The sequence below is a fragment of the Diabrotica virgifera genome, chromosome 4 (assembly GCF_917563875.1).
Source record: "Diabrotica virgifera virgifera chromosome 4, PGI_DIABVI_V3a".
Taxonomy (NCBI): domain Eukaryota; kingdom Metazoa; phylum Arthropoda; class Insecta; order Coleoptera; family Chrysomelidae; genus Diabrotica; species Diabrotica virgifera.
In genome coordinates, this window is record NC_065446.1 from 111,878,642 (window position 1) to 111,897,885 (window position 19,244).

The 19,244-nt window shown below is 33.2% G+C and overlaps 1 protein-coding gene across 1 annotated transcript in view; it reads right to left on the minus strand.

Moving 5' to 3' along the window:
• LOC114335348 (serine protease snake) overlaps window positions 1-17,913 on the minus strand; it is a 102,869-nt gene extending 84,956 nt beyond the window's left edge. The window contains exon 1 of the mRNA XM_028285576.2: window positions 17,595-17,913. Within this exon, the coding sequence (XP_028141377.1) occupies window positions 17,595-17,673 (79 nt within the window). The 5' untranslated portion in view covers window positions 17,674-17,913. The remainder of the gene's footprint in view (window positions 1-17,594) is intronic.
• Between the last annotated feature and the right edge of the window lie 1,331 nt (window positions 17,914-19,244).

The following is a 19,244-nucleotide window of genomic DNA, read 5'->3' on the forward strand; positions in this document are numbered from 1 at the left end:
CTAAAGAAGATATAATCACATTCAAAATAGGGATAACGACAGCAAAGAAAATAACGAAAAGACACGTACTGTCAGAAGTAGCAAAACTATACGACCCACTAGGGTGGTAGCACCTGTAGTAATTCAGGCGAAAATGTTCATACAGGAATTATGGGAGCAAAAAACCAGTTGGGATAAAGAATTAACTAGCAACCAACAAAGCAGGTGGAATACATACCAGGCGCAATTAGTAAATCTGGAGAAAATAACATTGCCCAGGTGGAACAACTTAAGCAAGACAAACAGAGTAGAACTACATGGATTTGCAGATGCATCTATGAAAGGATATGGAGCGGTAATCTATTCAAGGGTGTTAGGCCCAGAAATCAAAACGAATCTAATGATAGCAAAATCGAAAGTCGCACCATTGAAAGGAAAAACGACATTACCGAGGCTCGAGTTGTGTGCCGCGGTGCTATTAGCAAATTTAATGAAGAAAACCCTACAAGCATTGAATAGGGAAAACATTGAGGTATATGCATGGTCAGACTCAATGATAACCCTGGCTTGGATAAGGGGATCATCAAAAAGGTGGAAAATGTTCGTCGCCAACAGAGTAGAGGAAATAAGAGGCGTTATAGGACCGAAAAATTGGCATAAGGTAGATACGAAGGAAAACCCAGCGGACATCCTCTCACGTGGAAGTACCGCATCAGAATTATTAGAAGCAGAGCTATGGTGGAAGGGACCAACTTGGCTGACTAGTAACAAAACTTTAACGCAGGAATCAGAAGAAATACCAGAGACAAATGAGGAGGAAGTCAAAACGAAAATAACGGTGCACACGACAACGATAAAGGAGGACATATGCGAGAGATTCTCAAATTTAGAAAGAATGAGAAGAGTACTTGCATACTGTAGGAGATTTGCAGACAAATGCAGAAAAAAGAAGGACAGTGGACAAAGTCAGCTGACAGTCCAAGAATTAGAGGAAACGCTATTAAAGGTGATAAAGCACACACAGCACGCCTACTTCAAACAAGAAAAAAAGAAGCTGGAGAAGAAACAGCAGTTAGACAAGAAAAATAAATTAGCGTTATTGGTACCATTCCTGGATAGACAAGGAATTCTAAGAGTCACCGGAAGACTGAGACACACGAATCTAAAGTACGGAGAAAAACATCCGATAATTTTGCCAAAGGATAGTGCATTAACAAAGTTACTTATAGCAGATAGTCACGCAAAAAATCTACATAGCGGATTACAACAAACACTACAGTATATAAAAAGGAAATACTGGATAATCAACGGCAGAAGAACCGTGAAAGATCATCTAGCAAAATGCTTAAGTTGCAGGAGGTATAAAAGCCAAGCAGCACAACAATTAATGGGAGATCTACCGAAAGACAGAGTGAACCCGAGTCATCCCTTTACTAACACAGGGATAGATTATGCCGGGCCAATAAAAATAAGTACCACGAGAGGCAGAGGACAGAGGAGCTATAAGGGCTACATCTCAGTATTTGTGTGTCTGTCAACGAAGGCAGTACACCTCGAAGTAGTAAGCGATATGTCTACGGATGCATTCATCGCGGCGTTCAAGAGATTTACGGCACGCAGAGGACAGTGCAACAACGTATACAGCGATAACGGAACCACATTCGTAGGAACAGCAAATTTGTTGAAAAAAGAAAATCAAAAAATAGATGACGAGATAAAACAAGGATTACTGGCACTAGGTACCCAATGGCATGTCATACCTGCATATGCACCACATTTCGGAGGACTATGGGAGAGCGCAGTGCGGATAATGAAATATCACTTGAAAAGAATCATCGGGGAAACAGTTCTAACATATGAAGAATTGAGTACGGTGCTGACACAAATAGAAGCATGTATGAACTCGAGACCATTATGTGGGTCATCAGAAGACCCTGAAGGGAAAATAGCCCTGACACCAGCTCACTTCCTTATAGGGAGAGAAATTATATCACCAAATCGGGAAGAAGAGCTTACGACTTATTTTAAGATGCCGACGAGGTGGAGATTATTGGAGAAAATAAAAAGAGACTTCTGGAAAATTTGGAAACAGGAATACCTGCACCAATTACAACAGAGAAATAGATGGCATGAGGCGCACTCTAACATAAAAGAAGAAGAAATAGTTATAATAAAAGAAGAAGATACACCTCCAGGCAGATGGCCATTAGCGAGGGTAACAGAAACACACCCTGGAGCGGAGGGACTAACCAGAGTCGTAGCAGTGAGAAAGGCGAACGGGAAACTGACAAAAAGACCCATACATAAACTAATACGACTGGAAGAAGAGAAACAGGAAAAGCCGAAGAAGGCAGCAGCACTAAGATGGAAGAAAATACTAGTAGCTATAATGTTTTTAACGATGTTAAAACCCATAAAGGCAGAACCGTATAAAATATATAATCCGGAACCAGGATTTTTCACAGAAGATCTTGGAGAGGTCGTTATAGACCGGGGAACATTTCGAATAAAGGTGTTACTAGAAAAGGGAAGAATTCGAACAGAGCACCAACTAATAGAAAATATGATACAAGGAGTACGAGAACTGTGTCAGGATATAAAAATCGTGAATTGTAAGGATATAAAAGGGAAGTTAGAGGAAGGACAAAGAAAGGCGGAATCAGTAAGCGAGGGGTTGACAGTAGAAATAAAAGCAAGGGAAAGAAGAGGAATATTAGGAACAATATTAACCTCAGTATTTGGAGTCAATGACGAAGCCTACAGTAACATTGAAGCATTAGACAATAACCAAAAGGAGCTAATAAAGGGATCACAGAATCAAGCGAAGATAATGTTAGAAACAATAACATCAATCAATCACACAGAGAACAGGATAAACGAGCAAATGAACAAGTTTAACAAAGCACTAATCACAGGCCTACAAGAAATATCTAAAGGACTTAACGAAGTAGAAGACAAAGCACAGAGACTAGAAACAGAATATAGCACGTTGCGAATACAAACGATAGCGTTGCAAGTTATGGAATTCATAAACGAATATACTCAACTTTACGAGGGAATATTAAACCTTCACTATAACCACGGACACTTCATTGATATAGTGAAACCGGGTGAGATAACCAAATTGATAGTGAAAGCAGGGCAGATACTGCCACAAGGGGTCGAAATACGACGACAGCCCATTATAGAAACAGAAATCAGTCATGACGACAGATATATAACAGTCATCGGCTATTTCATAGTGACAGGGAAAATTAAGTACAGCATGCTGAAAGTCACGGCCATACCACTTAACGTTGAGGGGTCGGTGTTGCGCACATTTGTCGCCCCAAGGAATCTACTGGTCGTAGATTATAACACACTGCACTACTTCGAATTGACCGCAGAAGATAGGGAAAGATGTTTACTGTTGACAAAGACGCAGATAGCGTGCTCACCAACGGCTATAAGGAACATGGATACCCAACCAAACTGCATACTTGAAGAAATTTATGAGCGATCTAAGAATAGCACATGTCCAGTGGTAGCCAGGACAATACAGACAGCTGAATGGAGTAAGATGGGTACCCCCAACCTCTGGCTCGTTATCACGCCAGTCACGATACACATATCCATTATTTGCGATGGAAATCGGAGCGAAAGAGTACTGGAACGAGTCACATTCCTGAAACTTTCACCCAAATGTATCGCCCAAACGAAAAATATTACATTACTCCCCACTAGCAGTGGGATGGAGAGAGCGGTAACAAGCTACCTGAAGGCGCCAATCACTCCCGTGGCCCAATTGGTGGCGAGGACACCCCGCAGGTTTAACATGCCTCTAAACACCTACCTGGACATACCAGGAGGAGAGCTACGTCACGCGTTACTTGAGGAGGAAAGTCTAGAACAAGAAATGACGCATACGCAGTGGCAATCGATTCCAGAATCTAATTGGCATTATTTTGTAGCCACCGGGACCATTACTATAATGGTAATAATTGGGATACTCACGTTATGGAAATACCGTCCTGTTGTACGACTATGTCGTTCAGGGAATCCACATACTCAGACTAACGAACAGGAAGTACCTGTATTAAGTAGTAATCGGCATAACAATGTACCGTCGACTTCAAAGGCCGACCTCCCACTCTCCACATTTTCATCCAATTGCCCTAATTTTAATCTAGAGATAGAGTCGGACATTGATCGCTAGAGTACGGTTGGAAGATTGTTGATTATTCTTAAACTATTTATTTATTAACATGTTTGAATTTGACTATTTTATGTAATACTTATATGTAAACTTTGAGTATTGACACTTGGGCCAGTTTTTGCCCGATTCTGCAGTATGTCCAATATCAAATATTCAGTATTCATATCCGAAATTGGACAGTATCATTTTATCACCCAGTAGATCGAATGCATTTATTTGTTATTAAACACACACACGTAATTAATTAAATTACATACACATTTGGTCAATTATCAATAATATAATTTGGACATCAGCCTAAAGTTGCTGACATAAGATAAACAATTTACCTTAATTAGATACACAAAATCACGCGGGGCCCGTGTTTACATTGACCCAATTTAAACTTATATAAAACTAAGATCTCTTGTCTAGAAATTCAATTATTATTAATTCATTAACGCGAGTGATTGTCTTCAACGCTCAACATTTAAGTCTCTACTCAAAGTACCCCTGGTCATTATCCATAGTGTAAGTCTCATCAATAAACTCTGCTACTATTATTTGGTGTTTCCATCACAACTTAAAGACCATCTACACTGAGCCAACGAAGGGATATTGTTCAGTTATTATGAAAAGTTATTAAGAATTAAAAACCATGTTTGAGTATGTAAATACATCCTTCTTATTGAAATATTTTGAACTATAAAGGTACTTTATTTTTGATCTAAATTTATTTTTTTGGCACACCTCGTATAAAACTGACATAATATGGTGGTTGTATTTTAGGATTTAGAGTATTTTAGACCATGCAGAACTTTTTATTACGAATCACTTTTTTCGTAAAATTAATAATAAAAGAGTTATTAGAATTAAAATTACTGAAAATAATGTTAGTTATCCATAATATTTCAACAAAAAAAAATTTTTTCAATTAGAAGGATGTAATTGAATATTAGAATATAGTTTTTAATTCCAAACAACTTTTCATAACAGCAATTTTCAATATTCTTTTTCAATATTTCTTGAGTGAAATTCAAACTTTTTGACATATCTCGTATAATGTTCATAAAATTTGATATCTGATGGTTGAATCTTAGGTTTTGGACCATGCAGAGCTTTTTATGAAGAATGACTTTTTTTCGTAAAATTAATAATAAAAAAGTTTTCCATATGGATACAACTTACAGGGACATACTGTATAATAAGAAAACCGTAATCGCGATTATATTGAGAATTTTAGAATTATATTAATTAAATAATCAAAAACATTTTTTATTATTAATAATATAAATTTTATGAAACAATCCTTTAAGTTAAATACTACAGAAAATAATAATTTTATTTAAATATATTCGAAAATCATACGCTACTGATCTGACAGTTCTGTGGTGCTACATTTTTACTTCGTTTCGTACACAATTTGATTCAAAATATAGCTTTAAAACACTGTTTTTATAAATACCTACATATTAATATAGCTTAATTTAAAAACTATTGTAATTATTATTGTGGTGTACCTATTAATTTTGTTTGTATTGAGAAACATATGCCAAATCAAAATGCTTCTTTAATAGATTATTTTGAACAAGAACGAAATAATGGGATTCCCTTTTACCATTAGCTGCAGAGAAGTCAGTTAAAGATTTTAGATTTCTTAGATTAGGTTTATTAGAAATAAGATTATTATTAGATTTACAGATCAGAAAGTTTTCTTATGAATTTTAGCGTTTGCAGTAGTTAGTTTTAAATATATTAAATAATCTGTTTTAATGATTATACCTACACTATGATAATATTGTTGTTAATTAATATATTTCGGCAAGTAATGAAAACCAATTGATATCATTAATTAGAATAAATATTATTTATTATAGTAAACAAAAAAAAAAGAAAAATATCTCTGACAAGTATTGACGTAAACGTGGCCATGATGAAAATTCACATTCTAATGTTTTGAAAGTGCTCTTACGTCAGGAAATTTTGACCTACGTAATTTTGCTTTTGTAGTAAAAATACTATAGAAACCCGGGATTGCGAACGTTTTTGCAAGTTTTGAATTGCAACCGAAACCTTCTGTGAGGATCACAGACTGATTAGCCTGATATATTCTATATATTCTTAATATAACTTATATATAAAGACATTCTTCAAAATACTACATCAAAGATCATACAAAAATGTGAATTGGACATCAGTGATTCTCAGTTCGGTAGGCAAAGTTTAGGAACAAGAGAAGTAATAGTAGCAATACAGCTACTAGTGTTGGTCTAAAATTAGACCAGCACCAAATCTTTACGATCAAAAGAAAGACGTGTTCCTATGATTTTTATATTACGAAAAAGCGTTTGATCGTGTCCAACACCACGTTAATGCAGATCCTCCAAAAACTTGATATAGACCAAAAAGACATAATATGCATTGAAAACTTGTACTGGTATCAAACGACACAATTAAAAATTAACAATTATTCTCTATCCAAACCCATACATATAATCACGGGTGTTAGACAGGGATGTGTGCTTTCCCCTCTTTTATTTAATATTTATTCGAAAGCCATATTTCAAGAGTCTTTGGAAGATGCAGAGATGAGAATCAAAGTGGAGTATTGATCAACAACGTACGAGATGCTGATGATGGTGTCTAAATTTGTGACAACTAGTGATGTAAGAAGAGAACATTCTCAAGAGAATATTCTCGAGAACGAGAATATTCTAGGCCAAAAAGGTCTCGGCGAGAATTTTCTATATTTGCAAAAACGGAAATAAAAATAAAAACTAGATATGGGTCAAATTATTACATTTTAAAAAATATGTAGGTAAGTACATTCTTTTTACCAATTCACCTAGTATATTTGTTGCGTCCCAAACATTATTATTCTTGAAGCCCAAACACATACTTGTCGCTCCGCTAATGAAATGCTTTTTTGCATGAAAATCGTAGTACCCGGGGCTGGGGAATCCCATGAACCACTAGCTAGGGTGTTTACAGTGTCAATATTTATTGTTTTGGTGCTGTATTAATGTACAAATGTTTATAATGGTATTCATTTAGGCAGAGAAGAATAAGTTGAGGGAACTGAGTTTATATATAATTTAGCAACTTTAAAATATGATGACTCGGCTGAAATAAGGGCAGCTTTGGAACTTTATCGGTTTAAGGAGGGATTTTTTTTTTTGGAAAACCATACGTTGACAATTAATTGAAAAACTAGACCCAATCATATGGTGGAAAAGTACATGTTTCGGAACAAAATTAACTAAAATAGCAGTTGATATATTAAGCATGCCTTCATCCAATGCAGCGACTGAAATAAGTTTCACTACTTATGGTTTTTTCTTCACTCCTCTAAAATAAACCGGCTTACTGCTGAACGGGCTAGTAAGGTAATTTTTATTTCTCACAATTTAAAATTATTAGACGTAGACCAATGGCAGGGAGCCCAAGCGGTGATTTTTGCAGTTACTCGAGCGCGTCAGATTATCATATGGAGAGAAACCTGGTACACTGCAGATGTACCTCTACCATATATTGGCTCTTAACACAGGGGAGTTCGTTAAGGGGGGCCCGAAAAAAATCTATCCTTAAACAAACTCGAAATTGTCAGATTAAAATAACGAAGCTAAGTACATGCAAAATAGTGTACATTACAAAAATCTGACGATTTGAGCCGGGCGTAAGGAAATGGGTGAGCCCCAAAATTTCACAAGAAAAAAGCGAATATTTCGCAAAATTAATGACAAATCGAAAAACTAAAAAATATGTGCTCAATATTTTTTAAAAATCTATCGAATGATACCAAACACGACTTCCCTCGGAGAGGGGGGGGGGTAAATTTAATATTTTAAATACGAATCCCGCGTATTTCGCGAAATGAACATCAGATCGAAAAACTGTAAAATACACTTATTAAATATTTTTGAAAAATTTATCGGATGGCACCAAACACAACCCCCCATGAGAGTGGGGTGGGGGGCTACTTTAAAATCTTAAATAGGAGCCCCCATTTTTTATTGCAGATTTGGATTCTTTACGTAAAAATAAGTAACTTTTATTCGAAACATTTTTTCGAATTATGGATAAATGGCGTTATAATCGGAAAAAACGATTGTTGGAAATGAAAAATTAAATTAAAAGATGGCAAGCGCCCACTAAAATGGAAAACTATACTTAACTTTTTCTGGTTTTAGGACCTACTCTTCACAACCCAATAGGTCCCCAAAGCGCTCGAGTGACTGCACATTTAGCATACTTTGCTCCCCTACCACAATCCTGAGGTGGCGACCCGTGAAAAACAAAATCCCACAACTTCGAATCAGTACATTGAAATACAGAATGTAGATGACCAGGATGAGCTAATGGTAGAAATATATTCTGAATCTGAAGCCACATCTTTTTCAGATTAGATCACCACATCCATTATTTGCTGTTAATCATATTTCATTTTTTTTTTTAATAAATTTGGTGTGTTCCGTTGTTTTTGTTTTTTTTTTATATACAAAGCGTACAGTTGATTCGTATCATAATTTTGTATCTAATTTCATGATTTTTAATATATTATTTTTGAATATTTCATCTTTAAAATATCCCTAAGCGCGTCATAGGGTTCATTCTCAGAAAATTCTCCATATCGAGAATATTCTCGAGAATATTCTTCAAAATATTCTCTGATTTTTCATTCTCGAGAATTTTCCAACACTAGTGACAACATACTCGATGTTCAGCAACTTGTCACTATAATCGGAGAATACACTAAGCGAATGGGATTAGAGATTAATACCAAAAAGACCAAATTCATGATCATCTCCAGAAACTTGGATGCACTTGAGAACTCCACCATAACACTGAATACCAACTCCATTGAAAGAGTGAGTGGGCAAGCTAGACAAGCTTTCGTAAAATTCAGGAAGGTATGACCTGTTCAGAGTTCGATCTTCAACTGAGATAAGGTTTACTAAGTGCTACGTATGGTCGGTGGTGCTTTATGGCGTAGAGGGCTGGACACTCAAAACGAGGGATATAAACAGATTAGAAGCTTTCGAAATGTGGCTTTATCTTCATATCTTATAGATACCATGAACGGCGAAAATCACAAATATAGATGACGTTAAAAGAATCAACTAAGAACGCCAAATTTTCGAAACCATCAAGAAAAGGAAAACGGCGCATCTAGGTCACATCATGCAAAATAAAATATACCAGTTCCTTCAACTTATATTCGAGGGTAAAATTGATGGCAAGAGCAGAATGGGACGCAAGAAAATGTCCTGGCTCCGAAACATCAGGCAATGGCCAGGGATTAAAGACATAAAATATCTGATACATATTGCAAGAAACAGAGTTAATGGAAAATGTGATCGCTAACGTCCACTAATGTATTTGCATCTGAAAAAGAAGAAGCAACCGAAACTAGAGATGGCGGTTGTTGACAAAACACCAGTTTTCGGTTAAACCGGTTTTTTTACTTACGGTTTAACCTGGCGGTTATAATTTGAAAACCGGTTTTCGGTTTGTTGAATCAATATTCAATACCCAATAGGTTACAGTTACATTTACATGGCACTTGGGTTTGTGATACTCCACATGTCCATTTTCAACAGAAAATCACAGTTTTCGATATATTGGAAAAATATATTTTCATTTGGTAACTTCAAAGGTCTGTCATTTTTTTAAGTGCACATTTGTGCTAAGGCAAGTTAGGTTCAATCGATCTATTTGGGTCCAAGAATATGTGATTTAACTTATGACCTACCTAACGCAATGAAAATTTCGGGTCTAAATATTTAATATCAAATAATTGAAATATACAAAAGGTAGTAAAATTAGATACCAATTTTTAGAATATATACGTAATATGAAGTAAATTAGACTATAACATACATGTATATACATGTATATGAATATTATAAAAACAAAAAGTATCATCAAAAATAGTAAAAGTTAAAAAACAAATATAATGATTCATTATTAATTCTGAACTAGATGTATTATTGTCCTAAATGTTTTTGCAAACTTGTGGTATTTCTGAAAAAAAAAACTCCTTTTTACACAACATAGGTATCCTACACAAAAGTATTTTTTTTTTCATTTTTTTTAGTGATTCCACAGGAATGATTTTTTTCTCCTGGATTTATAAATAATAAAATATAAGTTTATTCTCGTTTGTGTAGTACAGCATCTATGTATACAATTATTATTATAATAATACAACTATAAATGCATAGACTAGATGGCACGAAAAACGGGCACCCCAAAAAATGGGCAATTTTTGATAGCTCGTATCTCCTAAACCTGTTGTCCGATTTAAGTAATTTTTTAACATTTTATAGCGTAATTCTTTAACAATACCTCTGTAATAATATTGTTAACAGACAAGTAAATTTTCATTGTATACCGGGTGTACCAATCAAACTGGGTTTTTTCTCAATTTTTACAACACCCTGTGGAATATAGCCCCAGGTTTTATTAACATTCTGTTTTTTTATTTATTCGCTTGTGTTGGATAATAAAAAAGTTAGGGACTTTAACAACTAGCCATGTTCATTATCAAAGAGGGTGTTTCTAAATAAGAGCGACAATCTTTAAGGAGTAATCCTGCATGAAAAAAAAAAGAATATGTGTGTAGTTTGTACGCACGTAAGAAGTTATACTTCTATTATATAATTATATGATTATAAACGAAATTAATATAAACGAAATTAATATACTTTTTATTTATATTTTATTTAAATATTAAACTAATTTATACTTACTACTTCTCAAACATTTTTATTAAAACAGTGCCAAAAATTAAAATAATAAAAGAATAAAACACACACAAACACATTAAAAATGCCACAAATGATTTCTGAACATTAATTGTCGGAAATTTTTTTAACTAAATACGTATTTTATACGTATTTTATTTTTTACGTATAATATACTTACAATCATAAAATGTATAAAAAAAAATAAAAAAATAAAAGTTTGTATTGGGATTCGAACCAACTTATCAGCGCGGTTGGTATTGACGTTTTATTGGGGTTCATTCGCATTAAACGCTTAGCCACGGAGACAATGTGTCATTATGTGCGAAAATCGACTAACTAAACGGATTAAACTTTTGACATTTTTGAATTAAATCAAATTATTTTGATTTTGAATTGAAATGATCTAGGGCCGATTTTTCGAACGCTAATTAACAATGATCACTATCAAATATTTAATTTTTGTCACCAACTGTCAATGTCAACTTTGGTTGGGTTGCTGAAAACATAATTGATTATAATTGTGACATTAGTTAATCAACTAACATAACAGTTATTAATATAAATGATTAACTAATTTCATAATTGTAATCAATAATTATGTTTTCAGCAGCAAAATCAAAGTTGACATTGACAGTTGTGACAGTAAATAAATATTTAATAATGATCATTTTTGATAAGCGTTCGAACAACCGGCCCTAAGAATTGAAAAAATGCAACAAAACATAGAGTAAGAAAACAATATATTAGGTGAATATTGATAGAAATTTTGATAGTAATCAAATTATGTAAATAAAAGTATTACATACTATGTATTTTGGTAGGTTCAAATAGTTAGGTACCTATGATACATTTACAATTATTACGTACCTGTTGCTTTAAACACTATTTAAAAGTCACTAAAATTATAAACTGTTGTGTTTCTGTCCTCACAACAATAAAACTAATATATTATACATTTGTTTTTCTTCATATTGAACAATTATTTATTATTGACAGATCATTTCAACACCCAATCAGAGCCCTTATAACGACTAATACCATAATGTCTGTGTGCGCATGCGCGCAGATTATTATAAATTTAGCCTCAATCTCAATCGCGCCTAAAGAAGTATAACTTCAAAAATAATAGCCGTTTGCTTGATAAACCTATGTCCGCAAATGCTTCGTTTCCGAGATGTTGAATTTTTCTTACAAACTAACGATTTATTTATTGCTCTAAAACCGGTGGAGATATTCAAATGAAATTTGGTAGGTTTTAAGAGGTACTTATTGCGCATTTTTTGACATACAACTAAAAATTTTATATTCACCATTGGCGTGCATGCGGGTAATGTGACCGGGTAAAATGACCCGTATGCACGTCAATGATGAATATAAATTCTTAGTTGTATGTCAAAAAATTCGGAATAACTACCTCTTAAAACCTACCAAATTTCATTTGCATATCTCAACCGGTTTTAGAGCAATAAATAAATCGTCAGTTTGTAAGACAAAATTCAACATCCCGTATCTCGAAAACGAAGCATTTGCGGACAGAGGTTTATAAAGCAAACGGGCATTATTTTTTCATGTAAAATTATCCCTTAAAGTTTGTCGCACTTATTTAGAAACACCCTGTATTGATAAAGAACATTGCTAGTTGTTAAAGTCTTTAAATTTTTTATTATCCAACATAAGCGAATTAATAAAAAAACAGAATGTTAAGAAAACCTGGGGCTATAGCAGGGATTTAATTTTAATATTTTATAATGGCTAGAATATTCCACAGGGTGTTGTGAAAATTGAGAAAAAACCCAGTTTGATTGGTACACCCGGTATACAATGAAAATTTAACTGTCTAGCAACAATATTCTTACAGCGATATTGTTACAGAATAAGGCTATAACATACTAAAAGAATTACTTAAATCGGATAACAGGTTTAGGAGACATCAAAAATGACCCATTTTTTAGGGTGCCCGTTTTTCGTGCCAGTGAGTGTATAATATATACTAATATCTATTTTTACTAAGAGTCCCCAGTTCAACAAACAAGACGTGCTTATTCTAGAGTTCCTCAAAATAGCCAATTTAGATTATCACATTTCTTAAGCATATTTTATTTCAATGAGTGTGGGAGCCATTATAGTTATTAAGGTACCAAGGGTATTATAAGGATAATAACATTAATAACGCTTGAGGCCAATGTTGTGCAGTCACTGAAGGTGAATATGAGCTATTACCTCCTATTTCGTTGAACCTCCATCGATTTGCACGAAAATTGGTGAGTGGTTAGAGGATATCTCAAGGAACAAAGGTGACATGGTGCCAACTTGCGCTCTTACCCTGGGGGTGGATGCCACCCCTCCTCGAGGGTGAAAATTATTTTATAAAAAAATAACCCCCAATTCGATAGAGCGACAAATTATAAGTAAAATGTGTTATATAAAGTTATTAAAATAAGTCAAAACTTTTTGAGTTATTAAAGATCAAAAATTTTAATTTTTCGTGAGAAAAATGCATGTTTTTAACCAATTTTTCATAAATAACTCAAAAACTATAAGTTTTTACAAAAAAGTTATTATTGTCAAAATTGAGGCTAATAAAAAAATCAAATAAATTCCTTACTAGCAAAACCTTTCAATGTTAACTGAAAGTGAGTTATAGGTAATTGAATGTATATTTCTTTCGTCGAGTACCCAAATCTAAGTATTCAAGCTTAAATACCGGGAAAATGATGCATTTTATAACATAAACTTATTAAACATTTGTCAAAACTCATTGAAATATCTATGAAATAAGTGCTCGAACAAGTTGATAGCGTTAAAGTTTATGCACCAAAAATGTTTCAAAATGTATCTTTTAAAAATTTTTCTAAAAAATGTTATTGTTTTTTTGTAAATAACTCCGTTAAATTTTAAAGTAGCAAGTTCATCTAATAACTGGTTAAAATCTTATTCCAAGAGCTATTAAAAAACGTCGAAATAGTTATTTATACCTCTTACTTTTTTAAAAATAAAAGGTTAAATGGCCCCGGTTACATGGTTCTCGCAGCAAAATTGAAATTTTAAAAGTTTCTATCTCGGTTATTTTTCACTCTACGAAAATAGTAAAATGGGTACAGTATTTGTTACAGAAAAAACTAAAATTTAGTTATTTATCATTTTTTACGTATATTGAGTATTTTTGGAGTTATTATCAAAAGAAAATGAAAAGTACGATAATTCTAAAAATTCTGATTTTTTTAAAATATACCTTTTTTCAAAAATATGCATTCTCAACCGGTAAAATTTGTTGAAATAATTAACTATGATAACATAAAGAAATTCTTGTGAGGATTACTACAAATTTTAATTTTTGCGGAAATGGCGTATGTTTAGTTTTTAACTTTTTCCTAAAAAAATCGAAAGGGTTCTCTTATTTTCATCATAACTTGCTTAATTTTGATGCTATTAACTTCTACTGAAACTCATTTGATAGGTATCCCGAAGTACTTTGACAAGTGTTTAACAAGTATATTCTATAAACTGCATCGTTTTCCCGTTATGTAAGCTTGAATACTTAGATTTGAGTACTCGTCGAAAAAAATATACATTCAATTACCCATAACTCACTTTAAAATAACATTAGTTTAGTTCTTTAAGCAGGGAGTTTATTAAATTTTTTATTATCTTTAATTTTGGTAATAATAGCTCTTTTACAAAAGCTTCTAGTTTTTGAGTAATACGTGAAAAACATGCAACATGCACAAAAAAAATTAAAACATGCATTTTTTTAAGAAAAAATAAAATCTTTGATATTTAATAACTCAAAAAGTATTGATTTGTGTTAATAACTTTATATAACAAATTTTGCTTAGAAGTTGCCCCTCTATAGATTTCTGGTATTATTTTTAATAAAAAAATTTCACCCTCGAGAAGGGGAGGCAACCACCCCCAGGGTAAAAGCGCAAGTTAACATCATGTCACCTTTGTTCCTTGAAGTATCTTCTAACTACTTACCAATTTTCATGAAAATCGATGAAGGTTCAACGAAATCGGAGGTGAAAACCTTCAGTGACTCCACTAATGGTGTATTTACCGAGGGCCTTCGGCCCGAGGGATATACGTTGACCGAAAGCGTTATTATTAGAATACCCATGGTGCCTTCAACGTTTAATGTCCGACTAAATTATTCTTTATATGCGAAAAATTTGAATGAATTTTGAATTAATTAGTTTTAAAATAAGTACATTTACCAGTAACAATATAAGTAACGTAATTGTGGTAACCAAAGTTTTACTTAGGTTGATATTTGTCAAGTTGGTATTTACTTAGGTATTTTTCAAAATAACGCCCTAGGGCGTTATATAGTACTTAACAGACTTCGAAATAATGTCATTATTTGTCAAATAATATACCAGTCGGACATTAACGAATATAAACATTAATAGCCCAGTCGGGATAGCATTTGACCTTGCAGTAGAAGCTGCTCCAAATTTTATTTTTCTAATCTTTAGGGGGGTCAATAGTAGTATAAAATTAAAATCTCGACTGAATTTACCGTTGCGTTAGCCGCCATCTTGATTTTAAACGAGAACCGTTTTTGCTCAATATCTCCGCCATTTTCAACTTTTAGACAAAAAGTATTGAAACTGAAATTGTTGAAAATACGATTTTCTATAATTTCGTCTTTTATAATTTTTTTCTTGCGGTCCATATTTTCCGAGTTATGGGGAAAAACAGTGACAGTTAAAGCATAATTATTGATTTATTGAATTATCTCATTTATTATTACTTTTACAACAAATTTTGACCTATACAAAAATGAAGAGAATTAAATTTTGTGTGCTTTCTTTTATTTTTTTGATAAAATCAATATTTAAGGTAGTACGTATGCGGTAAAGGCGCGAGCGTAAGACCCGATTGATTTTAAAGCAATTGTTTTTGTTCAATATCTTCCCCATTTTCGACTTTTCGACAAAAAGTGTAAGGGCTGAAATTGTTGCAATTACGATTTACTACAATTTTTCGAGAGAACCAGTGGCGGGTCTAAGAGGGGGGATGGGAAAATTCCCCCCAACGGGGTCCAAAATTAAAAAAAAATTTGAAATATTACAATATGTTAGCTGACATGAAACTTAATTATCGACAGACAAATTCAACCAATAAAACCAGCTAGTTAATAAAATTAAGTGAACTTAATGCATATAAGTTATTATTTATGTCTTTTATGTACTTAGTTTGGTTGGTGTTTCATTGGAAGTTTCAAAAATTGTATAAAATATAATTCTTTTTATTTTTGTTTATGTACAATTATGTCGTAAAGTTAATAATAAATGAGACAATTGAATAATTTTGCTTCCCCTCCGCTTTTCCTCCTTAACTCGGATAAAATGTGTGTGTGATAAAATTTAAAAAAAAATGTGGCAAAGAAACTGTAGGAAATTGTGTTTCGAACAATTTTAGTTCCTACCGTTTTTGTCAAAAAGTTGAAAATGGCGGAGATATTAAGCAACAACGTTTCTCCTTTAAAATAAATATGGCGGCTAATGCAACCGCGGAATTCAGTGGAGATTTTAAATTTACACTACTATTGATCTCCACTAAAGGATAGAATTATAAAATTTGGGACAGCTCCAAAAAAAGATTAAATTCAGTAATTATGCTCCCCCCACCACTTTTTACTATTTTCCCACTTAACTCGGAAAATATCAACCGTATGAAAAAAATTGTTAAATAGAAATTGTAGGAAATCATATTTGGAACAATTTAAGTTGAAAATGGCGTAGACATTAAACAAAAACAATTGCTACAAAATCGATCAGGTCTTACGCTCGCGCCATTATCGCATACATACTACCTTAAATATTAACTTTAGCAAAAAAAAAATGAAATAAACTAAAATTGTGTAGAATTCAATTCTCTCTATTTTTGTATAGGAACACTTTTGTCGTAAAACTAACAATAAACGAGATAATTCAATAATTATGCTCTATTTATATATAACTGTCACTATTTTCCGCTATAACTCGAAAAATATCGATGACACGAAAAAAATTGTAAAAATAGAAATGATATAAAATTACATTTTCAACAATTTTGGTTGTTATACTTTTTGTCGAAAAGTTGAAAATGGCGGAGATATTGAGCAAAAACAGTTCTCGTTTAAAATTAAGATGGCGGCTAACGCAATGGCGGAATTCAGTCGAGATTTTAAATTTACACTACCATTGACCCCCCTAAAGATTAAAAAAATAAAATTTGGGGCAGCTCCTAATGCAAAGTTAGGCCTGTTATTCGTCTAACCCGACTGGACTATAAACAAAGCGAGAGCTATTAATGAATTTAAGCAAATAATATTTTTTCTCCGAAAAAAAAAACAAATATTTTTTTCAGAGGTAACTCTACCGGTTTTTTACCGGTTGGTCCTTTAAAAAGAAAAGCCGGTTATAACCGGGACAAAAAAACAACCGACAAAACCGGTTATTGCGAAGTAAAAAGCCGGTTTTAGGTTATAACCGGTAGGTTTTTCCTATCCTTAACCGAAACGCAAGGCACGTCCTCTAAATTGCGATTAGAATGTAACTTCGCAAATAAACTATAAGTCATACTTGCAAACAATTGTCTGTATAACTTTTGTTTGTTGATATTTTAATAAATTAAGACATCTATAAACAACGTTATAAGGCAAAGCCAGTCCTGCCCAAAATTTAAATATTTCACACGACACTTACCTTCCTGGTCTTGTCCTTTCACATTAAAACAAAAGAATACTACAAAAACAAATAAAACACTCTGCTCCGCCTTACGCATTCTTGGTTATTGACGTCAAACTGTAAAAATGTCCACCACGATCACTATTATTTTTATAGTATGTTCTTCAAATTGCGGTACGCCTGGTACTACCTTCTGACCTCACGCCGATCATGGGAAATTCTAAATTCTCGTTGGATCAACTAACTTTAAGTGAATTGTTGATAAAAATGTGAAAACAACACTACGGAGTGTATCTTCATTGACATGCAGCCATATCAGTGGTCACGATATTAATAAAAGAAACCAGTTCGTCGGTTGATTATTTTTATTTATAATTTTGCAAAGCAGGATTGGATTTACCGAATTAATCAGATTCAGAGAAGTTATCAAAAAATTTCGGAAGATTTCTTATTCATACGAAACCGCAAATAATAAGATAATTAGCAGGTATAAAAATATCTGTTGGACAAAAGAAATCCCGCTAATATTAATATTTGGAACTCTTGTAACGTTAGACAGTAGTAGTTAAAGTTATTATCGAGTTTAAAATTGATTTACGAAGAATTCTATTTAACTTCCTTTCTTGGAAACTTCTACATCACTGTTACGAACTTGTACATATTTATTTCTAGAATTATAATAATACCTACATCAGCACTTCGAGCCAAGCAGACTCACGGCTTGTTTTAAAATCTTCTTCCATTCCTATTTGTTCTTTGCTTTTTCTTTCCAATTTCTTACATTGCCATAACTTAGGTCGTTATTAATTTCATGGTTCTATCTGGTCCTAGACCTTCACTTTCTCTTTTTACCCTCGACTGTAGCACTTACAATATTTTCGGTATTCTAACTTAGGTTATTTTTTGAACATGGATTAACCATTTAACAAATTGCAGTTAACAATTATGACAGTTATGACCCAGACGTCATCCACAAACTTCAACAAAAAATAGAACTTAGGTTACTTCAAAAATCCGCTTTCTCATCATCTTCCACAACTACTCCAATGTATGCCTCCTTGCCGTTTAATAACTCCAAATTATCTGAAAGAGTCAAACAAATCATTTCTGATTCTTGCGACAACATCAAAATCTCATTTAAAGTCAATAACACCCTCAACAAAAGCTTAACTAACACCAAAGACCATATCCATTACATGAGCCGTAGTGGGGTATATAGACTCTCTTACTCAGACTGCGATGCTATCTACATTGGTAGAACTTACAGATCCCTTTCCACCCGATTAGCAGAACACAGTAAGAGAGATAACACTTCAGCCTTTTCACACCATTTAAAAGTCAATAAACATGAACTTAAGATTCGTAATGGTGTCCAGTTGATACACAATATTCAACAAAAAATACACTCCATTTAGACTTATACGAGGATTTGGAAATTTTCAAGGACCTTTCAAGTCCCAACTGTGTCAATCGACAAAAATCCCTTAACCGCAATTTTGTCCCCATCCACCGTCAATTATTCTCATAATTCCTATTACTTTGCTATAACTTTCTCTTCTTCTATCCAATCCGCTATCTTCTTTAACCTATTCACCCCCTTTTCAACTATCTTCTTCGTTCCCTCACTGTTTTCAATCTCATTTAAACACACTAATTATTACTAACCAC